The 26,426-nt window shown below is 53.9% G+C and overlaps 8 protein-coding genes across 8 annotated transcripts; 3 read left to right on the plus strand and 5 right to left on the minus strand.

The window, feature by feature from the left end:
* Positions 1-754: 754 nt before the first annotated feature.
* BKA78DRAFT_321589 (uncharacterized protein) lies at positions 755-3,879 on the minus strand. The gene is made up of 3 exons (XM_066889042.1): positions 3,614-3,879; positions 1,061-3,567; positions 755-1,008 (listed from the first exon to the last, which is right to left on the minus strand). The coding sequence occupies exons 1-3, from the start codon at positions 3,853-3,855 to the stop codon at positions 929-931; spliced, it is 2,829 nt and encodes a 942-aa protein (XP_066741078.1). The 5' UTR covers positions 3,856-3,879; the 3' UTR covers positions 755-928.
* Positions 3,880-4,455: 576 nt separating this feature from the next.
* BKA78DRAFT_184571 (putative Ferric/cupric reductase transmembrane component 1) lies at positions 4,456-6,770 on the plus strand. Its single transcript, XM_066883473.1, has 3 exons — positions 4,456-4,990; positions 5,039-5,631; positions 5,678-6,770. Exons 1-3 carry the CDS (start codon positions 4,557-4,559, stop codon positions 6,631-6,633), a joined length of 1,983 nt encoding a protein of 660 aa, XP_066741079.1. The 5' UTR covers positions 4,456-4,556; the 3' UTR covers positions 6,634-6,770.
* A 296-nt stretch (positions 6,771-7,066) lies between these two features.
* Positions 7,067-7,585, minus strand: BKA78DRAFT_243173 (uncharacterized protein; the record flags this gene model as incomplete). Its single annotated transcript, XM_066883947.1, has 1 exon — positions 7,067-7,585. A coding segment is annotated over one exon (519 nt), but the record flags the coding sequence as incomplete, so codon positions are not given.
* Positions 7,586-8,015: 430 nt separating this feature from the next.
* Positions 8,016-9,192, plus strand: BKA78DRAFT_255974 (membrane associated DnaJ chaperone-like protein; the record flags this gene model as incomplete). Its single annotated transcript, XM_066885042.1, has 3 exons — positions 8,016-8,072; positions 8,116-8,649; positions 8,698-9,192. 3 exons carry the CDS (start codon positions 8,016-8,018, stop codon positions 9,190-9,192), a joined length of 1,086 nt encoding a protein of 361 aa, XP_066741081.1.
* Positions 9,193-9,523: 331 nt separating this feature from the next.
* BKA78DRAFT_298189 (uncharacterized protein) lies at positions 9,524-10,531 on the minus strand (the record flags this gene model as incomplete). Its single annotated transcript, XM_066886873.1, has 1 exon — positions 9,524-10,531. The coding sequence occupies one exon, from the start codon at positions 10,529-10,531 to the stop codon at positions 9,524-9,526; it is 1,008 nt and encodes a 335-aa protein (XP_066741082.1).
* Positions 10,532-12,436: 1,905 nt separating this feature from the next.
* On the minus strand, positions 12,437-13,233 carry BKA78DRAFT_184603 (uncharacterized protein). Its single transcript, XM_066883474.1, has one exon. It carries the CDS (start codon positions 13,044-13,046, stop codon positions 12,516-12,518), a length of 531 nt encoding a protein of 176 aa, XP_066741083.1. The 5' UTR covers positions 13,047-13,233; the 3' UTR covers positions 12,437-12,515.
* A 188-nt stretch (positions 13,234-13,421) lies between these two features.
* On the minus strand, positions 13,422-15,142 carry BKA78DRAFT_298190 (uncharacterized protein; the record flags this gene model as incomplete). The annotated part of the gene is made up of 3 exons (XM_066886875.1): positions 13,422-14,705; positions 14,755-14,868; positions 14,945-15,142. 3 exons carry the CDS (start codon positions 15,140-15,142, stop codon positions 13,422-13,424), a joined length of 1,596 nt encoding a protein of 531 aa, XP_066741084.1.
* A 9,437-nt stretch (positions 15,143-24,579) lies between these two features.
* Positions 24,580-26,192, plus strand: BKA78DRAFT_382036 (uncharacterized protein; the record flags this gene model as incomplete). The annotated part of the gene is made up of 3 exons (XM_066893025.1): positions 24,580-24,812; positions 24,885-24,890; positions 25,499-26,192. 3 exons carry the CDS (start codon positions 24,580-24,582, stop codon positions 25,854-25,856), a joined length of 597 nt encoding a protein of 198 aa, XP_066741085.1. The 3' UTR covers positions 25,857-26,192.
* Positions 26,193-26,426: the final 234 nt, after the last annotated feature.

Below are 26,426 nucleotides of genomic sequence, written 5' to 3' on the forward strand. Positions count from 1 at the left end.
ATATGTTCCAACATCTAGCTGTAACGGCGCTTTCCGTCATCATGTTACACTGTACAACAACAACCGATACAACACCTTCTAGTAATCACAACCAAGTCGTGCCCCTGCCACCAAATCAAAGTCAAAGACACACACACTTTCCCAGACCAGTCGGAAGACGCGCCAGAATTCTCGCCAGTAAGTGCCATGGTCGCTGTCGGACACGTCGTCTTGTCAGACGCTCGCCCGGCTGACGAGGGATGGAAAGAGAAGGAGAGGAGGATAGAAGGTGGGAGTTGATGTACCAACCAATGGGGCGCTCGGACCATCCGAGTGCGGAGTTTCACGTGCAGGTGTGGGAGGGAGAGGGGGAGTGTGGAGCTTGTCACATGGGGCAATGGGGCAGGAGGAGAGGTGTGCTGTGGTCAGGCGGTAAAAGCACGAGGGAGAATGCGTAGAGACGTGGAGCATCCAAGTGCTGGATGCGTTGGACATGGAGAGATTTTTCTCTTCTAGTGGACAGCCACAGGGAGCATTCGAGCGCCGCATGCTCTCGACATTGAGAGATTTTCTTTTCCTGTGCATAGTCACAGGGAGCATTCGAGCGCTGGATGCCTTGGACATAGAGAGATTTTTCCCTTCTGGTAGATGATCATGAGGAGTACTCGAGCGCTTGCGTTTAAATGTGCGGCGACTTGAAGTGGAGCCTAGCTCGAATTTATTTCGTCGCCCATCACTTGGTTATCAGGCGTAGGGATTTTCAGAAGAGGTAGAGGGGATGTCAGAAGGGCACACGCCGTTTGTTCAGCTCTCAATTTTGGGATATCAACGATTGGCCGCCTTAATAAATCATCATTAAGACCAAGGCTATCGCACCTGCCGCACTGGCGTAGTGCATGAATTGAGACCAACTACTTGATGCATTCCATATACCGCATCGTCCAACCTGTTATGTGGTCCGCCCGAAGAAGAGTTGCTCGAACCGAGATAGGGATCCCGAAGCCGGTCCTAGCGGTTCACTGAGGAGGCCTGTCTCGAGTTCAGTCAACTTGATCCTCGTCGTCACTGCTGTCGGACCCACTGCTTGAGCCTCCCGATATATCTGAGCTGGACACCGAGCTTTCGTCGGATGACTCGTCCTGGGAAGCTTCCTTGGGACTGCCATCAGAGGCGTCTTCGGCAACTTCGTCAGAGGACTCGTCCTGAGAAGCTTCCTTGTCACTGTTCACAGAGGCGTGTTCGGCGACCTGGTCTTCAGTGACTTCTTCTCCTTGGTCTTCGGAAGCTCCATCTTCCGCTACTTTGTCTTTCGCAACTTCGTTTTCGGCAGCTCCGTCTTGAGCATCGTTGGCGGAGACGGCGGGAGCTCCATTTTCAGGAGCAACCCGAAGAATCTTGGGGTCAATCAGCTCGGAAAGGGGGAACTCCACAACATCTGAATCTTGTTCGTCGTCATCCTCCATCTCGAACTTGTCGTAAAGCCGCTTGCCTTTCCAGTCGTACTTGACTTCTTTCTTCGGCTGATCGCGCTTGGCGAGCCGAAGTTGAATCTCCATTTCATCTCCGGAAACAATTTCGGCAGTGCGCTGGACCAGACTCGGTGTCCATCCCGTCTGTGCCGAGAACGCCATTTGATGATAGACAATGACTGTGCCCGGAGTGATGTCGTCCTTTTCGAGACTCTTGAGCGACGTGAGATCGGATGGCGGGAGAGGCAGGTCTTCCGTCTCGTTTGCCTCTTGTTCTTCTTGAAGAAGTTGAGATTCTGCGGCTTCGTCTTCCTCGTAGTTCAAAGTGATGTTGTTGTTGTCGGTCTCTCCCTCGTCGTAATTCAGACCAGAGTGCTCTTCTGCGGCATCGTAGTAATAGCTCTCGTCTTGCTGCTTGTTCTTTCTCTTGCGCTTCTTTCCCCTAGCTCCTCCTGTCCGATCCACGCGGTCGTCGTCACAGTACTTCAAGAGAGCTGGGTCCCAACGTTGTTCAAATGGGTAAGGAGGGGCACTGATTTGCTCGACATTTCCAGCGTCTGTGCATTCAAATGCAGTCACTTCCAATTTGACCTTGTAGGCATCTGACATGGGGTCATGCGGTTCTTCCTGCTCCTCTTCCTCAACCTTTGGCTCATTTTGAGCTTTCTTGCCCTTGCCAGGAGTGGAAGCCTGCTTGTAAGACTCCCTCAAACGATCTTCCTCCTCTTTATTTCGTGGGGCCCGGACTCCGAGCGCGGAGAACAGGTGCCTGCGGGTGCTGGCTAGGTCGATTCTGGCACGCCTCGACTTCAATCCAGTCGATCCAGCTTTTGCGCCCGGTGTTGCATCTGTCGTCTTCGAAGTTGCTGTAGGGCTTGCCGGCTGCGTCTCCTGGGGTGTGTCGACGTCCATAGTCTCCAAATCTCCAAGGAGCTTGCGACGGAGAGCTTCCAGTTGACCTTGCCCATCCGTATCATTGCTGGAAGGAATCACCTCATTCGTTTTAGATCTACCAAGGCCGGAAGGCGTGTCGTCGAATGGATGTTCAAGCTCTTTATCTGTAAGGGCAAGAATCGCGGCGAAGCCCGCAGGATTGTAATCAGCATCTTCATGTCTTGTAGCTTCCCATTCCAGAGCATCTTCTGCTGACGGGTGGGAGCCCGACCTACCAGAAGGACGATAGGCGACATCTGAGTAGTACCGATATTCACGCAAGGTTGCCAATGTGGCACTTGGCGGCAGAATCCCCTTTTCCTGAAGCTGCTTAAGATTCTTAAGATCTTTGCGGCGGCGATTGCGAACCTGAGTCTTGGACAAGCCTTCTCCAGGAGGCACGCGAGCGTTTGTGGATTGTTCAGCGGAATTCGAGGTGGCGCTCTGCTCTGAATTTTGCGATTGTGTTGGGAAGCCACTATTTGCGCTTTTGCCAACGTTGTTCCTCGCACCGAGAGTATCGGCCTTCAACTGAAAAGGATTAGGTCTAGACGAAGCTTGCTCGGGTTCCGAGTCGGACGAGTCATCAGAACTTGAATCACTCGATGAATCTTCGGAAGAACTTTCAGAACTGGACACACTCTCATCGGAGGCTGCGTCAGCGTGACGGGTACGTGATTTCGATTTCGAAGCAACCGAATCGTCATCAGAAGAGGAATCGGAGGATGAGTCCGAGGAAGTGTCAGACGATGAATCAGAGCAACTGTCAGAAATTTCCTCGGCGCCTTCCTCTGGTTGAAATTCGTCCTCTGTATCCGCATCAGAAGGGAGCGCGACGAGTGCTTGCTCGTTGTCTTCATCTTCTTCTCCCACGAAGCGGACGTTGCGATTCCAACGCTTTGATGTAAGCCTGCGCCGTTTGCTTGGAGGGGCTTGTTTTGAAAAGGATTCATCATCGTCATCGCTGGTATATGCCTCACGTTGAGGACCTTCGAGGAGTCCCAGAGTGGGTTCGTTTGGCAGTGGATTCTTGGGCGCTGGTATGTTTACGGGTGGGCGGCCGGGCATGCGCAAGTTCGGCTTGCCGAAAGGGAGGCCATCGAGCAGATGCTGGCCATTTGCATTGATTTGGTCGCGACCACTGATGTAACGCGCGCGGCGGTCGACGGTAGTCAGAGGGCGAATGCTACTGACAGTTAGTTTATTGTGAGGCACTTGGGGCGGCTACTTACGTGACATGGTCGTCATTGCCAAAGATGGCGGTGATCTTCTGAAAGTGCAGAGCTTCAAAGTCACCAAGCTCTACAACGTAATCATCGAGACCCCAATCTTCGGTTTCGAGCGGAATGATGGTGTTGACCTCTTCGAGCAACGCGGCGACAGTTGAAGCTTTTTTGGAGTTGTCGTCAGATACGGCCCACAAGAGGTCGACAGAGGGCAGCTTGTGCCTCTTGACCGTTAATTTGAGCCTCATGGTGAGAGGTTGGCGAGACTGTTTAGGTCGAGTGCGGAGGCGCGAAGCTTCAGAGCAACGCGGCAGGCGAATCAAAAGTCCGGCAGAATGACGCGCCAAAAGATTCACCGACTTGCAGACCGCCTTTGCCGCTTAGGTAACCGAGGTTGGAGGAATCTCGCTCTCGGCCTTCGACCCACCTGCACTCTGGCACAGTCCACGACGCCTTCAGGTCTCGCTCGCATCCAAGGCTCGCAAGCGGAAGTCCTCCGTGCTTTTGCCGCCCCAAATGCGCGCGTTTGAGCAAGTTTTTCGCCAAGTCTCCGCGGCATCTACCCTCCTTTTCCGCTGTCCTCTGATCTTGGCGCCTGTCATCGTGCTCCGTTCGGCAGTCGAGTGCCCACTCCGACCAAAATCGCCTATGAAATGCCAGCTATCTCTTACGACACGAAACATGAGCAAGTTAAGGCGTCGTCTGGCTGTTTTGGTCTGCTCCACCCGAGATCATGTCCTCTCGTAACCCATGTCATATAGATCAATCAACCCATCTTGCCCTTTTCAAAATGTCTCTCCATTTTCTTTGCGAGTTTCGCCCTCTAATCTCTGTCGGTTTGTAATCGACTACACCACACGCCTTTTCTTTCAGCATTGGTCCATCGCCTGCTGCTTTGCATCAGTATTTTCACTGGATACCGGGACGTTGTCCCACAGGAGTCGCAAAGATGGAAGTTTTCCGCCGCCACATTCAAAATATGTCGGATGCCACGACAAAAGAGCATCATTGGGGATACGTCGACAGAGCGCTCCCATGTACTAGTGGAGAGGGTACTTGCGCGTACCTCGATGCTGTGTACTGGATGATGGACGTGTCAATGCTCTACACCTTCATCTTATGGGCTGTAATAGGAGGGATCTTATTTCTCTTTCTCTTCTACAGACTTTTGAAGCCGAAGCGGAGTCAATCATTCTACCCAATGAAGCAAGATCCCGAGGCCCCGAAATCCTCTCAAAGTAGCATCTACCGGCTGTACAGAAGCACGGTGGTGGGACTGCGCAAATGGCTGCTCCCGGAGACATTGAGAAATGTTTTTGGTCGAGTCTCTCGGCTTCAAGTGGTCGTTCTAGCTGTCATGCTGGCTTATCTGTTAATATTCAGGTGGGTTCTCCTTCCACATTGGGGCGAGCAACCACTAATCCCATACAGCCTTGTTGGCATTGTCTACAAGACATGGGTCACTCCCGTCAAAGGCAGTCCTGGATTGTACAGTACTCGTACCGGACTCGGTGGTTTTGCTGACCGGGTGGGTGCCTTTGCCTACGCTCTCACACCCCTGACCATCGGACTGGCGACGCGCGAAAGCATTCTTTCCCTGCTCACTGGAATTCCTTACCAGCATTTTATGTTTCTCCATCGATGGACAGGTCGCATCATTTTTGTCCAATCTTTTCTGCACACCCTGGGCTGGACCATTGTCGAAGGCAAACTTTACCAACCTCAGCCAAGCACTTACTCCGAGTTCATGGCAGAGCAGTACATTATTTTTGGAGTGGTCGCAATGCTCTTCATTACGTTCCTCTACATCTTTTCCATTAAGAGAGTCATCCAATGGACCGGATACGAATTCTTCAGGAAGACGCACTACATTGTTGCTGCTTTGTACCTTGGCGCTTGCTGGGGCCATTGGACACATCTTGCATGCTGGATGATTGCTAGCATTGGCATCATGTTTCTGGATCGCGGTCTTCGTCTGGCTCGGATTTGCCTAATACACATCGGATATAAAGACGGGAACAAGGGTACGATAACCACCCAATGCCTCCAAATTTGGCTAACCAGATCCAGGTCTCGGCTTCCGCTGCGCCCAGAGCACCCTCCAACTCTTTGAAGATGGCGACACGACCGTAGTCCGGCTAGACTTTGTCCACAACCACGAACCGTGGCGTCCTGGCCAGCACTTTTACCTGTGCTTTCCGGCCCTCAGCATCTGGCAATCGCACCCGATGACGCCCTCATCCGTTCCCGCTCCGCATCCTGCTTCTCCTCACCACACATACCTCATCCGCGCCGAAAAGGGCGAGACGAGACGCCTGGCCGAACTGGCACAAAAATTCGAAATCGCCTCCGGCTCTAACTCAACGGCATCGTCATTCGAGAATGGCAACTTTGAAAAGGGCAAGGCACGGCAGGGCGAAAAGGAGGCTTCGGAGCAAACAACGCCAGTCATCCTCACCGGCCCGTACGGCGAGAAGGTCCTCCATGAAGATGGCGAGGTGGACAATATGCTCGCCATTACTGGCGGCACGGGCATCACCTTTACGCTGCCCGTCGCCACCGCCGCTATTGGCAACACAAAGACGATTGACTTGGTCTGGATCGTGCGGAAAGCGGCAAACGTCGCGTGGATCGCCCCCGAGTTGCTGGAGCTGAAGGCGGCAATGAGCGCAGGCTTCGCCCCTGGGTTACGAATCAAGATTTTCGTCACGCGTGACGCGGACAAGAGCGACAGAAGTACATCTTCGCAGGTGCTTTCGAAGAGCGTGGAAGAGGTGCTGGCACCTCAAGCAGGCTTCGAGGTCGAGTGGCTGGCGGACCACCACCCGAGTAGTCAAGAGGTGCTGGGCGCGTTTGTGGAGAGGGCGGCTGCGCAGGGAGGCCGCTGCCAGGTGGTGGCGAGCGGACCGGCTGGGCTGGGGACGGATTTGAGGAGCGCGGTTGCGGAGAGGTGCGATGCGGGGAGGGTGTGGAGGGGAGATGAGAGCGCGGATTTGGAGTTGATCTGGGACAACCGGAGCGCATGAGGACATTATACCCGGCAGATATCGGCATGGTTAGGAGCGCTTTTTGTTTGGCACCTGCATCTGTTCAAAAAGGCAGATATGAGGATTGCTCAGTTTTGTTTCAATGTAAGTTTGATTGAAGTGTGGGCACACGATGCTTCGTGACCTTGATACAAACGGATATCCACGCCCGAGACGCCTTGCCAAATTGACGCCATCCCCAGAAACAGTAAACGTCGAGCTTTTTGATAGCCTTGTAGAGCGTTGAAAATCCTGAACCTCCACTCCTTTCCCTCTACCTTCCAGCTTGAGCTCTCGCCCTCGTCTTGCCGCGTCTGCTGGCTTGCTTCGCTGCCAGCTTCTGTTGCTCAAGCTCGTCCAGCTCTGCCTCCTTGTCCTCCGCCAGCAAGCTTCCCTCGATGGTGATGAACCCCCTGTCGGAATCTGTGCTCGGGCTTGTCTCAAAGTCGCGGATGCGGAATTTGATCAGACCGTCCACCTTGTTGCCCTCGCCATCCACAAAGTGACCCTCGCCATCCTGCGCCTGCGCGTCGTTGCCCTCGACCCAGGTCCAGTCCTCCGGGAGCCTCCTTCGGTCTATGCTTGCGGAAAACAGGTTCCAGCACACGAGACCCAGATGGCTTTCGTTTTGAAGGTTGACGAATCCCTCGACCCAGATTCCTTTTTCAGGGCGCAGAACAATGAAGTCGGCGGTGACCCAGGTGAATGAGACGGCGTATTCGTCGACCGAGCGCGCGAGGACGGGTGGTGGTGTTTCCGTAGTCGGTGCTTCTGAGAGGCGCGGGTTTTCGTAGCAGATGACGACGCCTTTGAACGGAGGGTAGTATGTGAGGAGCAGCGGAGAGAGGTGCTCGGCGCTAATGGCATCGAGAGGGTATTTTTGGCCGATAGACGCTAGAGGGACGTAAAGCGATGCTGTTTGGAGGTAGAATGCCGATTCTGATTCGGGACGCTTGGGACGTGATCTGATTGCTGGAGCGATAGTCGTCTTCGCGGGAGCATCCTCAACAGTGCGTTTCTTCTTGGGCGACCTTTGCGCGGCTGCCGAGGACTCGGCGGTTTGGTCTTCTTCGCGTTGGCGCTTCTTGCTCTTCTTCTCCGACTTTTCCTTGTTTTTCCGAGGCTTTGACTGCGGCGTTGGGTCGGTCGACATGGTGGAAGGATCCAATTGCTGGGGAGGATAGCTCGGTGGTGAGGTAGGTTGCCGCAACTTTTTTTCGACTTCCGGGCTGGCGTTTCTGCCATGTCGACCAGGGCGGTGAGTGGGCGTTGGTGGCCCAAGCTTCTGTGTCCCACCACCAGGGTCCAAGCATCATTGTTGTCTACTTCCTTGACATTCCCAACTTCTCGGCCTTTGAGAAGTTCCCGCAAAGCCGCACAGCATGGCGAGTTGGAGCGAGTCCCAGGTATTGTCATACGTGGCATGGGCGTTCCTACCGGTAAGCCTCCTTCAAGACCTTTCAGAACTGAGCTAACTCCGAGAAGAAAGTTGTCGGTTGGATTCAATCCTTTCTCTACTCTCTCTTTATTCGTGCTGGAGACCCGAAGCCGCCGCCGGGTTCGCCTAGATGGATCAAACATCGGAAAATCATCCACAGCGGCGTAATTCTCACCTACCTGCTCTACACCATCTACGAGTCGGACTGGGAGCTCCAAAGAGCTTCGGACTTCTACCAGGCGCTTGGCGTTCCTGTCGACGCGAGCGAGAGAACAATACAATCCAGGTTTCGCAGATTGACGGTCTTGCATCACCCTGACAAGGTGACCTCCGCGAAAGCACGTCCGGCCGCCGAGGCCTATTATGTCTACCTCAAGCTCGCCCGAGATACCTTGGTCGACCCTGCGAAGCGCTTTGCATACGATCGGTTCGGGCCGGACATGCTCGAGTGGAAGCATTGTGTCACCATCAAAGACTTTATATTCCATGGCGCGCAACGAGCGGTGGGTCCCTACGTTGCTGGAGGCGGAATCATGGTGATCCTGGGGATGCTTGGATATCTCCAGTGGGGGCGATACGTCAGTATGGAAGTTCAGAAAATCAGTGCAGAAGCTAACGTTACGCAGTGGAGATACATGTGGACTGCCGTAATGATTGTCTTCGAAGCCCACACAATCACGCGTCCCGAATTCCCTTTGATACTTACCAAGTTCATCAATCCGCTTTTCACCACATTCAAGATTCATCCGGCGTTGCTACCATTCCAACTACGTTCAATCGCGCGCAGATTCATACTTTCCCTGTTCATTGCCATGACGCAAATCGCGCCCGTTTTCTCGGACCCTAGACGCGAAGCACAAGACGGCGAAAAAGCGCAGCAGGAGCAGCTCAACCGTCTTTCCCAAATCACTGCTCTTGCTGATCGGGATGCGCAAGCCCTGCTTACTCTGGAGACTATGCCATTTACGAGTGCGGATGGAAAAGTCGACTTACGAGGCAAGGTGAAAGACTGGCTCGTCCAGAACAGCATCAGGAGCGACCGGGTCGTGCGAGATGCCATGGGCAATGCGTTGCGGAGAAGGCGAGAGGGCGCTCCAGCTGGAGCAAGGGGTACGACTTAGGAGCGAAATGTCTACATTCATTCGGGCATTTGAATGCGGCCTTGCGATTCATTCCCATGTCTTTACAACGATACCCGCATTTGTGGACCAACTCGAGCATGTGCAGTCAACTCTGGAGAAAGCATGGCTCGTTGACTTTCCGATTCTTTTTGAGAGCTAATGGACAAAGCGCGCTCAAGTTTTGCTTTTAAATCAACAGACGGAGAGTTTCCAAACAGGACCTTCGCACTCCTAGCATCAGGTGGAGCTTTTTGGGGTGTGATTTACACGGGTATCTCCTCTCCTCAAAACCACGGTCCTCATAGACTGATCTTCTCGATGCAAGGCCTTGTCATATACAACTCCTCGACAATCCGAGCTCGACATCTTCTATTCCCCAGGCAGAGTCGTTTTTCCATGGTCGACGACGCAAGAGCACCTCTCGCATGCTTTGCGGTTTGCGGCCAGTAAGCAGGGCAACATCATCTGTCATCATCGCCATCTCTCCCAGTCTACAAGCCCGCCCAAATGAGACCATGTCCAGACTGTTGAAAAGACCAATGTGCCCATCGCCACCTACTGCCTGCTCTTTAGGTACTCCGGAACTTTCGAGAGATTCGACCATTCTATCGTCACAGACCACCTCATGTCGGATCGCCCCCCTCTCAAGCCCCTCGAGATCTTCTAACATGTCCAATACGTCTCTAAGCCTCAACGTCTCGGGGCCGGTAAGATGATATGTGCGCCGGTGGTGTAGCTCAGGGTTCTCCAATATCGCAGCTGCACACGCCGCGCTGTCTTCTCGACTGACAAATCCGATACGGCCGTCTCCGATGTTGCACATGCACATGCGCGTCCGCAATGCGTGCGGTCCCACGGAGTCGCTCATAGTTTCCGAATATTGCGAATCGCGCAGGATGGTCCAGCGCATGCTTTCGTGGAATAGTCTTTGCTCGACGGCTTTTGAGTCTCGGGCAACAAAGGCGGTAGGTTGATCGCGCTCGGCACCGATGATGGATATGAAGACGATGTGTTGGATGCCGGCTCTGAGAGCTGCGCAAATCGTTTTGTGTTCCTGTTCGGTGCGGGATCCACCAGTATCAGGAATGAGCAAAAGCGTCTGTCCCCCGGCGAAAGTGGCTGCGAGCTCATCAACCGAGCTGTTGGAGCGGCCACAGCGTACGTCGCAACCACGAGCAGCGAAAGAGTCCATGATCGTCTGTGGCTTGTCCGTCACCAGGATGAGCGAAGAAGGTCTGACGCCCCGAGCAAGCAATTTTGTGACTGTAAGAAGTCCATACTCGCCACCTGCGCCCGTTATGACAACTTTTTTGTCGTCAAAATCTTGGTCCAGTGGCATGACATTGGCCGCAACGATTTGAGGAGAGGATGATGAGAGCTGATGAGATGTGCGAGCATTGGAATTCTTTTGAGCAGTTATCGAGTTAGATTTTCGACATGGTTGGAGTGATCGTCAACTGATGCGGCTGCTAGCTCCGGGGACAACCTACCCGAAAGACAAAACGGTCTTGATTGGAAGCATAACGAAGCTTGGTATTTCAAGGAGACCCCACGGCTGGATTTGTGTGGACCCGCCGCCCTATATTCAAACCCAAACACCTACAAGTGCGGTGCATTTCCAGGGTAACTGCCTATAGTAGTCGTATTCGGATTCGCCACGAGTAGCTGCACTTTGAAAACTAGCCAAGGATTTCAAGTACTCCCGGCGTCGCGATTGGCCGGGCACACTTCATACGAGAAACATGCCTAAACCCGCTGGAGCGGACGTAAATCGCAATCCGTTCCCCTAAAGGACCGAGCGAGCTTTGAGGAGTGGAGAAAGAAAGTCCTACAGCGGGCATGTATAGTAAACGCAGAGGATCCACCAACGGCAATTTCAAAACAATGTCAACGACAGCAATTACTTACATCCTGGTTCTGCAGGCATCAGTATTTGTCCAACTGCCGCTAACTGGTAGCGTGGTATTCCCACGTGCGGCATAACGGTCCTTTTTTTCGCTGGAGTTTCGCCATGTTTGGCACTTGTTCGCGCGACTCGAAAAGAAGAGACGATTTCTCGACATCTTTATGCAAATACGAACACGAGTCGTCCAGTTGTAGCGGATGCTGCCGTCACATCAACGCTGTCATTTAATATGTGCTGAACAGCATGTACGAAAACGACCTCGTAATAGATGGTCAAGGTCCGACAGACACCTCATCACGTCATCTTCTATAATCGATTCACGGTCTTGAGGACTAGGTAGGTACCTAGTATTCGGTTGCAAGCCTACACGGCAATTGACTAGGTCATGCCTCTGCTACCTTGTCTGCGGCTCGGGCCTCGTAGCTCGTAGCGCGCATCTCTCAACCAACTGATTGGCCTCCCATTCGACACATCAGTCCAACACCAAAGCACCGACAGCAAAGTAATCTTGCCATCTTCGGCCTCGTTCGCGCGGAGATATTACAGACGGCAAAGCCGATAGACAACACAGCCAATGGGGCGCCGTCGACTGCGACTCTGGCGTCAAGAGCGCGCTGCCATGCCACGCCAGGTGATCATCTATTTCCTCTTCAGACCGGAGCTCGCGCAACAGCGAGCCAGCGCGGGCAAGCTCTAGAACGCCAAAACGACGCCGCCGGCCGGCCGTTCTCCGTCGTCCGCCGGCAGTCAGACCAATCCGCCCGCAACCCCGCGACTCTACAGCGGGGCGGGTCGCGCAATCCGCCGCGCTCTGCATGCGCTACTGCTGCCGATTCTGGCCAACTGTCTCGCACATCTCAGGAGACAGTAGCCGCGGACGAAAAGCTGCTGTTGTCGTATAATCAACAGTTAGATTGCGGAGAGGAACGTCGTGTTGATACACTTAAAACGAGGTGGGACACCGCGATTTCCGAATAAGGTAATAGGATGAGCAGACGATCCCGCACGAGGCGGCAGACATGATCCCTGTAAGCTGGGGTTTCCGCTTCGGAGTACTCCGAACCCATGTTTTGAATGTCAGGGGTTGCTTTTCGGGTATGCAGAGGGCCGAACTTGTGCGGTCGGCCTTGCCCAATGCTCTTTCTGCTTGTCTGGAGTGCAGGTTCTGGTTTGCATGGCACACGATCGTTGTGCAAAGGTGGGACTGCTGGGGGAGATGCGGTGACTTTTGTTGGATCCACGGCATTCTTTTTGGGTGACGGCTGACCTTACCTCTATGGGTGTTTGCAAAGTAGTGAGGGCTCTTGGTGTTTTCCATACCTTGGTTGTTCAGTGTCCGAAGACGGAAAGGATTTGGAATGGAGGTTTCAGTGGTTCGTGATGAATCTTGGCCACATCTCAGCAAAGATCAAAGGCGTCAGAAAAGCGATGAATATTCAATACTTTTGAGGCTACTCGCTCTTGCTGCCGCCAGCCAACACGCAAGGAACGACGTACTATTAAAGAAGCGCAGCCAGGAATTCAAGAACTGAATCGCCACTGAAAGAAAAATGACCCAGACGAAAATCAAACAAAGCGATGCATTCGCCCTCGATCCATCAAACCAAACATCGGTGCCAGATCGAAGTCGCCAGTCGGTTGCCCTTGGGTTGAAGTGGTCGTCCTGTCTAGTCGAAGTTGAATTCGGAACTCTCCTGGCTTGTTGCTCGCGTTGATGCTCTGCCCTGAAAACGCCATTGTGTTCGCCTGTCCGTTGCCTCTTTCCCTCTTGCGCCGAACCGTACCGTGCCGTGCCGTGCCATGCCATGCTCCTCCCTGACTTGTTGATGCCCGTTTTCCCTCTCCGATTCCGTTCCGTGGCGCCAATCCAATGTGTTGATGGTATGCAGAGAAGAGGAAGAAACGAAAGAATGGATGAAAAAAGATGAAAATTGTAGAAAGACTTCATCTCTGCGCCGGCTATTTCTTGCCTGTCCGTCCATCCGTTTCGAAATGCTGACGCCTCTTTCCTGTCCTGTCCATTTGACGCGCCGAAAGATGCTGATGTCTGAGCTGTCGATGAATGCCGGAGAAACGTTTCTATGGTATCGCACTTGGGAGAAAGAGAAGAAGGGGTTGGATGAGAAGGCAGACGCTCGACAGTATGAAAATGGTAGAGGACAAAAGAGAAATCTGAAAGACTACCTAGCAAGACAATTAGAGCCGCCAAACATTGAAAGGGACACAAGACAAGCTTTTGTGGGGTTTTTCGTAAGCAGCTGGAAATGCAAGAAAACAGTTCGCATGACACGCCACTTCATTTCCGCTTCATCTCTTGCTTACCTCAACTCGAGATAAACTTGCTCTCCTTGAGGCTTCCGGCACTGTTGCGACTCCTCACGCCAGCCTCAGCCTGCGTATTAGACGCTGTCCGAGCTTCGTCCTCGCCCTCCGCTCCACCGTTGGCGACCTCCGGAGCCTCTTTCTTGACGTTCGAGTCCCCTTCGCCGACTGGCGACGCAGGCGTCTCGAGAGGCTGGTACTGATTACCGCTGACCAGGCGTGCAGTTGATCCTGGACTGCGATCAATACCACCATACGCACTTTGCCTCCGGTACTGCGACCCACTGCTTGGGTAGTATGACAGCGAGGCTGTAGAGTCGGAACGCGCGATGCCACCATCACCAATGCCCACACCGACACTGACGTGGGGCTTGTAGTTGCCGGGATGAAGATGCGAGTTGATCGGGGGGCCGTACTTGACGCCGTTGTCTCCCAAGTCTTGGCTCTGTGCGTAGCCGGTTGCTGGGCCGGCCACCGGGTCTGGGTTAGGGACGTATCCGTAGCTGCTGGGACCCGTGTCTCCATGGCCACCATGTTGATGAGGGTGGGGCATGCCGTCCGACAGAAGCTGGTGTTGGTGTTGGTTCTTCGAGTCCCGCCGGTGGAAAATCATGCCGTTCGATGGCTGCTGCCCACGCGGGTCCTGATTCCAGCCCATGGCAGCCTTGCCATAGGTTGGAAGACCACTACAAGAGACAGCTGATGGCTGGCGGCTGCGCATTCCACCGTACGCCTGTCCTGGTGAGAGCGGCATACGGGCCGTGTTTGGCATTGGAAGGTGGCGATTCTCGAGACTTTGAGGTAACGATGCCGGATGCGTCGGAGGGGAGGCGAGAGAGGCCTGGAGGGAGTTGAGGTTGAAAACAGACATGTTGTCGCTGGTGGTGACTGGTTGTCGCGCTGCGGTGCTGTTGAGTTGAGGAATGGGAAGCCCGCTGTATGATACCGGAGGGGCTTCATGGTCGAGGTAGTGCGATCCGCTGTTGTTGCCCATGTTTTGCCGCATTGTGCCAGCCCAGTTCCGCAAGACATCATGGGTAAGCTGGCCTCCATAGGCGTCAGAGTGAGGCATGGCGGCCGTCGTTTGGTATCCGTATGACTCGGTAGGCGATTCGTCACCATAGACCGTGCTTTGAGAGACCGGATATCCTCTCGCAGAGTGGTACTTGGGGTACGCTGAGTCCTCTGGATAGCCGTGGTATAGAGATGCCATGGGGAGATTTTGATTCGAGAGACCGCTGGGGTATGTTAGAACGCTGAGTCCTTGTATTGGTCCGGATCCAACCTGCGATTGGGTCAGCAAGCGCAATCCACGGATAAAATCTCACTCATACTCGGTTGAATTGACACTGAGAAATATCGGCACCAGCTGATCTACAGTTGTGACATCCAGAGCCATCGCCTGGGTCACCGCTGCAGCGAATCTTGCGTTTTCTGCAACGCGCGCACTGGTACATAAGCTATTAGTAGACGCTCTTCATTTTCAAAAGAACACTGTTAGGGCACGGCAAAAGGATAGCTTACAGCCACGCTGATTCTCTGGCGCTTCGTTTCCTGCAGTTCCGAAGCGGGAATACTTCGATTTGGTTGTCGCAGCGGATTCGCGCGCATGTCTGTCCTCATAGAATAGGGCATGCTGCCAAGAGGTATGCAGCGATCGAAAGAGGAGAGCTGAAGAGTCTCGAGAGGCGAGCAGCGACGATAACGATCAAAGTCACTCATGTTGTCGGATGGACTGAATACTTATTAGCCAGGTACTCAACGCCAAGACATGAAAGATCTGCAACAAGTCAAAGCTGATTCACGCACTGGAGCGGTCCTGCAGGTACCGTTGAACTGGTCGGAAGCAAGTGTGCGTTTGCACTTCGAGTGATGGTAGGACGTGGGTGAGATTTGGCCCAGGATGATCCTTCAACTATGATAAAGAAATGCTCAAGGTAGAATGGCGGGGGAAAGACTTGATAGATGGTCGGAAACAGAGGAATGATGCAACAGAAGTGATTTCACCCAAACGAGGCCAAGAGCCTGTCTATTTGTGATTTTCCTGACAGATGTTGAAGCCCGGACACTGAAAGACCGATTGTGGATATCGGGGTTCTAGGGCGAATGTGCGCCTGTCAGGCTGGCAGGGTTTTTACCATTCTTATCCGGCAAGACATCAAGCCTACTCGTAAGAGCACAAGACTCTCTGCCTTTGGATAAGGACTGCCGGGGTGCATCAGTGCTTGCTAGGTTGTGCATGACCACATCCGCCCCGGTGGTACAAATGTCTGTGTATCTTCACCATCACATCAGTGGCACATCTGTATCTGTTGGAATGCGTGAGGTACCAAGTAATACAAAACTCAGAATGATCCAGGGGCTTTAGGCCAGGGGTGGGTGTGGCTGGAGGGGGCGGAGACCTGAAGACGGGCCTGCTAAAGAAGAATATTCAGCTAGCCGCGCAGATCGCCGGACAAAAGAAAGTGCAACAAATCATGCTTGAAACAGGCGGGACCTGCCGAACGATTTGGTAGCCAGACTAAGCCCTGCGTCTGTTGGCTCTGCCAGTGTTTCCCAATACCCCGGCTGAATTTGCATCAGCCTCGTCAGTCCGGTGACACAGCTTGGAGATGCTCAAATAACAGCCAAAACATTTGTCCACGTGTCCATGGAGTGCAGAGAGCTTTGCCTGGTTCAGGTTGAGAAGTCGTTGACTTCACTAGCGTAGTTGCAAAAACGTGGTAGGTGCAAGTCTCTGTCGCCTCGTTGGCGAAAGCGGAGAAGGCTTGTCACTCGGCCAACATTCTGCCAACGATTGGTCAACGCGTACACGGATCTCTCGACGCATCATCGTGTGGTAGAGCCTTTGAGGGTCCACAAATCCGGCTGAATAGCAAACACGGCGCTTTCTTGGCAACCCCTGCCACACAGAGTCCTGGGAGATTTTCATACGCCGGGTTTCGTATAGCAAACCACGGATGACGCTCATAGTTTGGGTGACACCAAAGCAGCTATCCGGAGGTGCGTCTTTATTCAAGGATGTCATCCGATCGTCAGATCCTTCATTCCCATCATGCCCGGCTTAGGCCAGGGAGAGGTCCGACAACTTTGGCGAGGCCTGGTTGTATCCTTGTCTTGCGGAAATTCGGACTTTGCGATTTTTCAGTTGACGAATCGTGGGCCTTTCAGATGCAGAATGCAGGCTGCTGACCGGGACCGCCAAACTGTGCAGAGGTCAGCCAGCCCAATACCGGGGCTTGGTCGACGCAGCGCAGTGGGCGTAGGTGGGAAGCGAATCCAATAAGGGCGATGCTCATGCAAGTACCCGGGTGGCAAGCGCGATCCCACTGGCAAACAATCTGAGGAGTGGCACGACGCGTCTAGTTGGGATCTGTGAAAGGCAGGAATAATGACATGGTTCTGTGGCGATACCACAACATGTAGCGTTGGTGATTTTCATGGCAAATGGTTGCAAAGCACGGCGATGTCAGTTGCATTCTTACTGCGCATTGTCGTCCAATCCTCGTGGCACAACCGTTTCAGCAAGGTCCCAAGAATCCAGTAGCCGTCTGCACAGGTTGAGGAACTATTTATCGCCTGTCAGTACTTCTGCACATCAATGACAGGTCAACGAAGAAAGCATGCCGAGCATGGCACAAGCTTGATGAAAGCGCACGGATTGAGACGTTCGTGGATCGCATTCGCTTCCGCCGAACACAGATGGGTGGAGGCTTAGGATGATTTAAGGCCAGAAATAGGAGTCGGCGCATGTGTGGAGGATGACTGGACGACGGCACCACTGAGTACCAGATTGGAAGCCGCGAAGAAGCCTGGATGACAACGAAGCGTGGATGAATCCAGGCTGTAGCTCGCCAAAAATTTTCCTTTTCGTCCGGATTGGATATGCAGCTCACTCCGTGTCGACACAGGCTAGCGCCATCGGGCACCAGTGAGCCAGTCTGGTAACGGCAGATTGTCGCAAGAAGCTCCAGCCTTTTGAAATCGTTGCAGGGCAGGTGGTTGTTGTGGGACCCCCGTGCAGACGCAAAGAGTGAGACAAGCAACCAAACAATCGCAGAAGCCGCTGCAGGGGTCAGAGAATGCCACCCGTACAGCCTTGCATCAGCGCGTAAAATGAAGCAACTGACACAGCAAGGAGCAGGAGATTGGAAGGAAATCTCGACAAAATGGGACAGGGGCCGCAGATAAAGCGCAGAAGATGCAAGCTAGGGGCGCGCTGAAGTTGTATGTATGTATGTATTCTGCAATGCGTGCGCAAATGCTCACCTGCTGGCGATTGTCAGGAGTGCCAAGTTCCAGAGGTCTGTCAGGCCCTGACAAAACCGTTTCGAGACACACGCGGTTCCCCGAGATTAGGTTAGGTTTCGCGCCGTGCCGTCGCCCGCCCAAGCCTTGACGATGCCACTGCATCGCGCCCTTGTTGTTCGGCAGCAGGGAAGAGGATCGCCGCCTAAGACAGCGGCTGGCCGCAACCATGGCACCGACGAGCGGCAAGGGTGGCAACATCAGCCGCAAGCTGACGATGGACAAGCAGAACGTGGTGGGAGCGGCAAAGAAACATGGACGGAGAAGAGGTTGCTGTGAAGGCAGGACTTTGTAGCAGCCTGGTGAAGTCGCAGCTCTTACTTCCCAACGGACCCGCTCATCATTTAGCTGCGGGGACTTGTCGGTAACTGAAGCTGCTTCTGCTGCTGTGATTGCTGGACGCAGATGCAGAGCAGAAAAAGCAAGTCACATGGTGAGACGAGGCGAGGAGACGTCGCACTCAAAGTTTCACCGCCTTTTGACGTTGACGTGTGCACAAACATCTTGATGTTTCCAGGCAGCATGCAGGAGACGGCCATGCACCGCATGCGATGCTGGATGGCTTGCTTGGCAAAGTTTGTTCCGTGTGTAGTAGGTCGATGCGGACGGCGCGCTTCTGTTGCAGGTTCTCTGGACCTCGTTGCATATACCATCCATCTGAAGACATCAAGCCGCTACTTGGGGGTATTTTGCGGTCTCTGTTCTCTTATTCTGTCTCTCTTTTCTGTCGATTGTGTGATGTAGACTTGAGAGCGATTTTTAAGGCGAGATTCTGGGCGTCGATTGAGATCAATACCCTTTTTCGGCGGCGCGTCAATACTTGAGCCTGGGTGCGCGCTCCAAGGCTCCAAACTATCCGATGGGAGGCCTCTGAGACCCTAAATCACTGTAAGGAGCCATTTCATACTTTTTCTCCGTCCCTAACAATCCCAGTTGTCCTCGCTCTCCTCACGAAACCTTTGCCACCTCAAAAGTTTGGGCGTAGCTTTTGATATTCAAGACTTCCGGCAGCAGCCCGCCTGTGTAGATTTCCCAGTATATCAAGTTTCATGACTTACGCTCCATATATACAACCGGGGACGCTTTTGCCGGACCACGTCAACTCCAATCGTCACTTTTCCAGACACTCCTGTCGTTCGCTGTCGCCCTGAAATTCCGCGACGTATATACCTATCCACTTTTCCAAGACCGGCCCGAGCTCCCCGTCGATTCTCCAGATGGTGACGAAACTGTGAATTGTGTCGGAGAGGACGCAAGAGGGCAGTTCAGTATCGGGGCTCCGAAATCCATGGGCTGGAAACTCAGCGTTCCATTCACCAATCGCTCGAGGAGAAACAATCCGAATGGAACATGTTTGCCGAGGTGGAAAGCGACACAAGCACCACCGACTTGAGACAGTTCACCAATCTCAACTCTCTGGCAGTTTGGACCAGACTGCTTGGAGCTATCAGGACCAAAATGCGTCTCTACGCGGAGGACAGAAACACTGGGTCCACGACGGCTATAGTTGCAATTGAGCAGGACCAGCGACCCTGACCTTGATTAGCCGCGGACGTGGAGTTGTTGGCTCCATGGTCAAATCAGTCGTGTCCTCTTTCGTGAAGGTCGAGCAACGGGAGACCGAACATGATACTTTGGTGGGTTTTATCTTCGCCCATGGCTATTGAAAATTGGCGCTCATTCGTCCAGAAGGCCCCTTGTCCAATTGCATTTACCCCTTCTCGATCATCTGGCTCTGAGACGACCACCGATACCGAGTACGGACTTTTGCCTTTGCTCCACAAGTAAGCCCTCATGATTGCCACGTCAAGGTTCAATACTAACAAAGTCTCTGGGGCAGTTCCGCAAGTCCAAACGAGGGACGAGTGCACCGTATATATGGCTTTTCACATCAAGCCTGACAAAGTGATCATGGACGTCGTTCTTGACTTCTTTAAAAGTCGATATGGAGCTTTACCGCTCACCACGTCCCACATGGAGCATTCAGCTCACGACGAGAACAGCTCGACATCATGGCCGAGTACGGGCGCCGCCGCAAGAGGTTTCGCGACGAGCTTGATCTCATTCACGCCATGGACGATGATGATCCAGAGTTTCGTGAGTTCCAGGATGAGCTTGAACAGGACGAGGACCGCAGGCTTCCTTCCCCTGCAAGAGCTCCGGAATTCGAAGCACGCATCACCAATTCGTTCCGCTGGGCTCAAACTATCGAAATACTCATTGACTGTGCTTTTGGTTTCCCTGTCGATCCGACCACGATTCCACTGTTGTATATACGTTTTTTGTAAGCTCTACCTCCAAGCTGCCTGCCTATCCGTCGCGACATGATGCTCACGACTCTGTCCAGATATAGTATACTGGAGATATACAAAGTTGTCCTCTCATCCGAGTCCAACCGCCCTGCTCCGTCCGTACGTGGTTTCACGCCTGCCGTCGACCCTGCCGAAGCGCATGAAGAGCATGAGGATATTGAGGAACAGCACAGCAATCCTCACACAAGACTTCCGCCCCGAACACTACCAGACGCTCTCGAAGCGGGCCGCTACACAGCCTGTGCAGTCCAAAGCTCTCCGGATCTACACAGAGAACAAAACGGCCAACGCCACGAACGGAGACCTTTTGCGTTCCACCAATTAGCTACTATCGAGTCCTTTGTGGCGGCATCCAGGAGTCTTGCCAGTCAATTCCAAGGCGCTGAGGCGGAAGATTTGACCATTACACCGCTCCCGCATCGCGCTGTTGTCCACAGCAAAGTGACTCCTCCCAAAATGGTGCAATCCACTCCATCGACCGCAATCCAGGCCAGCACCAACCAAGCCAATGACCTGCACGTCAAGTTTTCCATCTGCATTGGCGCTCGCATCATGATTGTCAAGAATCTGTGGATCGAGGGCAGCATCGTCAACGCCCTCGGAACAGTAGAAGACACAGTGGGCCGAGGGAACGCACAACCCGCGGAAGACGCTCGCCCATGCTGCAGCAAAACTACTACCTCCCCGCGGCACCCACGCAGCCGCAGCATTCCTCTCCTCTTCTGGCGGCCATGCCCCAGCAAAATTGCTCTCTCTCGGCGCTTCCGCCAGTGCAAACCCTCCCTGCGGTGCCTCCTACAGAAACCAATGGACATGCTTCTCTCCCAGAGAGGATGGAGCTCCGGTCCACATGCCCTCGGGCAACAGCAAGGACGAGACGAAGAAGGAGTCTCGCCAACGCCACCAGAGTCTACCCCAATCGCCAGGAACCGTGCAAGTCTCTCAGACATCGAGCGCAATGCCAACATGGACGATCTGAACAGTATCATGAATGTCCTCAACCGTCTCATAGGGCACGCCGAAGGAGACACGAGCCTCCGAATCAGATTCGAACAAGACGCCTTTGAGGCCCTGCAGGTCGATGCTGCAGCAGCCCTTAGGGATCTTGAGCGCATTATCGGGCGCCCAGCACCAGTTGCCGTGTGGTACGACATGCAGGCGGAGGAGCAAGACCACCTGGAATTTCAACCAGTATATACTACAATTTTTGCCAGCAAACTTTAATCCTGCATCCGCCAGAATGGAGCAATCTAAGGGAGAGTTCGACTACATCATCAATAGCATGGGTCTTCTCCCAGCGGACATCTTCATCTTGTACAACAACATGGCCTTCATTGCTCGTCGCCAGGATAAGCTTATCCTAGCAATCCGCATCGATCTGCTCGCACAGCACAAGAAGCATCAAGCCTGCCTCTCAGGCACCACGCTCAATCCTCAAAAAGGATACGGGTAAGGAACATGCAGAGCAGCACGTTCCTTATGAACCAATTCAGACTCACGGCAACAACAACCGCCGCCCAAGCGGTACTGGTGACTACTTCCGCTTCTCTGGCAGTTACGGCGATGACCAGAGCCAGACCGTCCACGGCTACAGTTCACGACGACGCCGTGGATGCCATGAACGCGTTGGGCCGGATTTTCAATGAACAGCGTGTGACCCTCCGAAATGACAACAGCGACCAGAAGTTCAAGGGATTGCCAGCCAACATCTACCAAGGATCTGTTCGCAGCGAGGCCAACCACCTCGTCTCCATTTTCCGTGAGTGCACGACCTCTCCTCCTCCTACCCCAGCTCGACGACGCGCCCGGACACGCAGTCCTCGGACCATCACCCGGTGGCTTCTTCAACTCGTCGTCTACAAGATATGGGACGCGAGCAGGCGTGGTCAGGTGAGATCCGCTAGTTCATTGTTACTTAGCTCCACCGCAACGTCGAGCAAGACCAGGCGTTTGGCACCAACAGGTGGAAGTGCAATGCGCAGTGCCGGGACTGCATCAACAATGTCAAAGCAGCACAGGCAAAGCGCAAGTCGGATCAGCTCTTTTCACCTTTGAAAGGCGATCAACCACAGGCCAGGCAGCCTCATTTTGCGGAAGACACGAGAGCCTCTATCGGTCGCTCTATTGGACGCGCCTTCCGCTCCGCTCAGAGGGTCCTCACTGGCGCTGGACGAGGTGACACTGGACGTGGTCGTGGCTATGGAACCGCTCAAGATCCCGTCGTATTCAACTCGTCAAACACCGTTCTTGCTTCATCATCGGAGACTGCGCAAGTCTGCAGTCCGCTTGAATCACGTGCAGTACTGACTGCAAAACAGCCTACGGCCAGTCTCCCAACTGGCCGTCCAACGATCCGAGCCACAGGACCGTCGGCCTGAGTCGGGAGTCGTCAAGCACTCGATACCCGGGCACCCACTCAAGTTTCCAGTCCGACCGTCAGAAGGGATGGCGAGTCAAGCTCGGAGTCCAGCCGAGTATGCGTACAGGCGCGCCCGCCACGACGCACCAAACCCACAGCGACGCTGCGGACGCTATCAATGGGTTGGATCAGCTTCTTGACGGAACACGTCGTTGCAGCGGATGCTCACCCAATTGAGCTACGGCGAGGATCTCATGGCTACTGCGAAGGCCAAGCCCATGCTTCTGCTTGGTGATAACAACTCGTCGCTGGCCATCGCGAACGCAGATCGCAACAGCAATCGCACGAAACACTTTGGTATCGTATATCACTTCATGAGGGAGTGCATTGACAGTGGCGACATCAAGGTTGAATACGTTCCAACCGCCGACATGGTCGCCGACGGCCTCACCAAGGCCCTCGAGCCTGCCAAGCACGCTGCCTTTGTTAATCGGCTTGGCCTACTCCCTCGCCTGTGTGACTTTGGACAGTGACCGCGACGGACACTTTCAAAGTCTTTGCTTGCGGGCGCTACCCCTGCCGTTCGTACAGCCGCGCCCGCCACGACGCACCAAATCCACAGGAGCAATGAGGGTGTTGACATGCTCCCTGTTCACACCCTTATCGACTATTTATGCGGCGCTACTTCGCAACTTTGCTGGCGCTAATGTCGAACCCACTTCTCTCATGTCGCGCGCCAACGTCCATTCAAGCATCACTGCACCGTCTAGCCGATCCCATGACCTCATCAATTTTACCGGTCTTGACGTTGAACCCACCACGCCATCATCGCGTGCTGACACCCATTCGGCCATCAATGCACCCTCAAGCCGGGCCCACGACCTCATCAACTTTACTGGCCTTGATATTAAATCTACCATGCCGTCGTTCCTCGCCAACATCCATTCCAGTATTACGGCGGCTACTAATTTGGCTAGGCCGCAGTAAAGAGGTCTTGTGAGAGGAACAGAGGATGAAGGTAACTACCCTCCCTACCAAGGATTCTGCAGGAGTAAGCCCGCTGACTGCCACAAAGATCTCACTCTGTTCCAACGTAAATTGCTCCATCCCCAAAGAATTCCACGCTCCCGTATACATCTACTATATATATCCAGCCATGCGACTCTCGAAAGGTCTCAGAAAGAGGCTTTGCTATTCCGCACCCTTCCAGCCAAGCATTGACCGTGTCTACCGAACCTGGATCTGGAATGGTAAGGTGTGGATGTATCTCCCAGTGTACAATGCCACCCTTACCACTTCGGCGATTCAAGTGCTCAAGAATGAAAGCCCCCCTGCAGCTCTGCCCATTTTCAAGAAGGCTACCTTTCGCGCGCGGAAGTCAAGGTCGACAAGCTATTCACGGACCAAGACGACGAGCTCCATTCTCCCTTCTCTAAGGCCAATCCCATTTTGGTCCAGATCCGCTGGGGCTCCGCTTCTACCATCTTTCCTCCCGGTCAACCACCAGATCCGCGGAATCGCACAGAACATGGTTACCCCCGGCGTCACGCGGATCATCGAAGTCGACAGGCGTTGTCTCGCAGACTGGTTGGCCAAGCAAGCTATGGATGAATCTAGTGGGCCCACATGCAGAGAGTGTGGCAAAGGAAGTACGAGCTACTGGTATGGCAAGCCCCCAAATCGACTCCGTACGAGCTGGTACCAAAGGAACCGGCGAGGTACCACATCAAAGAATCAAGCAAAACAAAAGCAGCTAGCCGAAGAGAAGAGATCTGGCGGACCCACATGTAGAGGATGCGGCAAAACCAGGACGAGCCGCTGGTATGGCACTTCTATATATAAGCAATTATCTGCACCTGAAGCGCTACAGAGACTGACAAGAAATGCCTCGGTATCAACCTTGGCTGGGTGGGGTCTTTGCAGCGCTGGGCGTGCAGTCGCACTGTGTTAATGTGAGTGGTTTATCCTTTTCCCTCACCACTCCCTCAGTTCGCGCGCCTGACGCTGATTCTAGAAACCTCTAGCGCCTGGTCTTTATACTCGTCCCTTTGACGCAACGATTCCTTGTTCCGCCAACCTAAGTCCTCCACATGCGCGCCTCGAAATTATCCATTTTCCCCGCAGTTGCTGAGCATGTGCGGGAAACGCTTGAGCATCGCGCCATGCTATGCATGGCCACCATGAACCTCGACACGTTCATCGCTCTGGTCGAAGGCAATCTCGTTACAGCAACCCAAACCACTTTTCCGCGTGCCCGACTTTTGCTCGACCATTACGATCAAGAGTTTCAAGGGGTGGAGTCCACGGGCAGCTATCAGCCATGCATATACGTCCAGTATCTCATGGATGAGCGCAATCAGGGCTTCAGGCGGGACGCCATGGAAGCCATCTCCATCTTCTGCTTCTATTCCTCGTGAGGCTGCCATCGTGCATCCCGCCCATTGCGCGCATGGTTATCATGACTTGGCCCTCTAATGTCCATTAGTCAATCGTAAGTTGTTGGGTTGCTTGAAGATATAGATCTTTGCACCATCTACCTGGATCTCGGGCTTCAAGTTGCCCACCGCAACTTTGGATCCGCCTTGGATATCGCCGTTCTCACACCTCCATCTATTCCTGAAGTCGTCTCCCAAGCAACCACTGCATTGGAAGCGGCCAAGAATGACCTTGGAGACAACCGACCTTCTCATTCCAGAGGGAGAGTTCGCGGTCGTTTGTTTCAGAGTTCTGTCTGTCTTGCCTGTTCCTTCGATTTCTGTCTTTCTCGTATATATTTCGGCGACGGCAGAAGATCGCAGGTCTGCCTGCCGATCGGATTCGCTCCACTCGCCTTGTAAGTCACCTGGTCCTGACGCCGTGGCTAAGGCGCTCGCAATTCCCCTTCAACAGCAATTACACAACTAACGCAGCGTCTCGCACGCCGCAGGTCCGCATTATCGCACACTATAAAAGCACTGGAAAAGCCGCGCTGCTACCGGCAACTCCTCAGCCAGCTTCCCCACTCTATCCTTCAAATCCACCCAACAGTGCGACCGCCGGATAGTCTCCAGCCGAATCCCGGAAGCTACTTGAACGATTGGTGGCTCTGCTTGCGTACAGAAGCATCCCAGCGCAAGAAGATGTGCCGGTGCCAGGACTCGTTGGCGCCCAGGGATTCATCACTCCATCAGAGAATGGTATCGCCTTGACCTGCACATTCAAAATCGACAATCTTGATGTCGAACCTACCACGCCGGTCGTCGCGCATCGACATGCAGGCCCTCCAGGAGGCCAAGGACGCTACTGGCGGCCCACTTTCCCACCGACCGTCCAGGAAAAGCTCGAGGCCCGCGCGACCGAGCTCTTCGCGTTGCATCAGAACTTGTTGACTCAGGATGTCTACCAGATGAGCTGGGTACAAAGCGCTCGTTGTACGGTCGCCCATGATATTAAGACCGTGTACCTGGAACGGGAGTGAGTACCAGGAAGCGTCGGTGTATCAGTTCTACCACCACCAGGATGCTGCGAGGTCTGTCTGAAACAATGCATCTTCATTCGCAACATATATGTCCAGACGATTCACCATCGTCGACGAATGGGGTGTGTGTGCCGAAGAGCTAGCTAGCTGCTTGACGCCAATGAGTGGAACAAGGCCATCGTGAGGCTTGAGCAGCGCAAGCGTAGTCACTACGTTCCCTGAGACACTCCTCACCTTGTCGACTTTACCGGCCGGCCCCGATAGTGTGACGGAGCTGACGGGAATGAGTGCTCTTATGGTATACTATACCACCGCCGCCACCACCGCCGCCACCACCGCCGCCGCCGCCGTTATACAACTCTGCGAGGAGGGATCGAGGCATCGGCAGGGACGACACGGGGTGTGGAGGCAATCAGAGGAAGGTGGTGCGTCTGCTGTCCTCATCTCTCTGGGCGCGCGGGGCCACAGACAGGGCCAAGAGAGAGAGTCGACCGTCGACCGTCGACTACGGGAACAGATCCGCGGCGACATCATCATGGGCCCTCGCGCAGCTCTCGCGCGTACTTGAGA

The sequence above is a fragment of the Phyllosticta capitalensis genome (assembly GCF_038381095.1).
Source record: "Phyllosticta capitalensis strain CBS 128856 chromosome Unknown BKA78scaffold_9, whole genome shotgun sequence".
In the NCBI taxonomy this organism is placed as follows: domain Eukaryota; kingdom Fungi; phylum Ascomycota; class Dothideomycetes; order Botryosphaeriales; family Phyllostictaceae; genus Phyllosticta; species Phyllosticta capitalensis.

Bases quoted from the DNA above. Each gene is read 5' to 3' on its own strand.
- BKA78DRAFT_184571 (XM_066883473.1), top strand. From the start codon at position 4,557: ATGGAAGTTTTCCGCCGCCACATTCAAAATATGTCGGATGCCACGACA. The intron at 4,991-5,038 runs GTGGGTTCTCCT...AATCCCATACAG, and splicing joins GCTTATCTGTTAATATTCAG to CCTTGTTGGCATTGTCTACA. The intron at 5,632-5,677 runs GTACGATAACCA...AACCAGATCCAG, and splicing joins ATATAAAGACGGGAACAAGG to GTCTCGGCTTCCGCTGCGCC.
- BKA78DRAFT_321589 (XM_066889042.1), bottom strand. From the start codon at position 3,855: ATGAGGCTCAAATTAACGGTCAAGAGGCACAAGCTGCCCTCTGTCGAC. The intron at 3,568-3,613 runs GTAAGTAGCCGC...AACTGTCAGTAG, and splicing joins GGCAATGACGACCATGTCAC to CATTCGCCCTCTGACTACCG. The intron at 1,009-1,060 runs GTGGGTCCGACA...AACTCGAGACAG, and splicing joins TATATCGGGAGGCTCAAGCA to GCCTCCTCAGTGAACCGCTA.
- BKA78DRAFT_184603 (XM_066883474.1), bottom strand. From the start codon at position 13,046: ATGAAGTCTTTCTACAATTTTCATCTTTTTTCATCCATTCTTTCGTTT.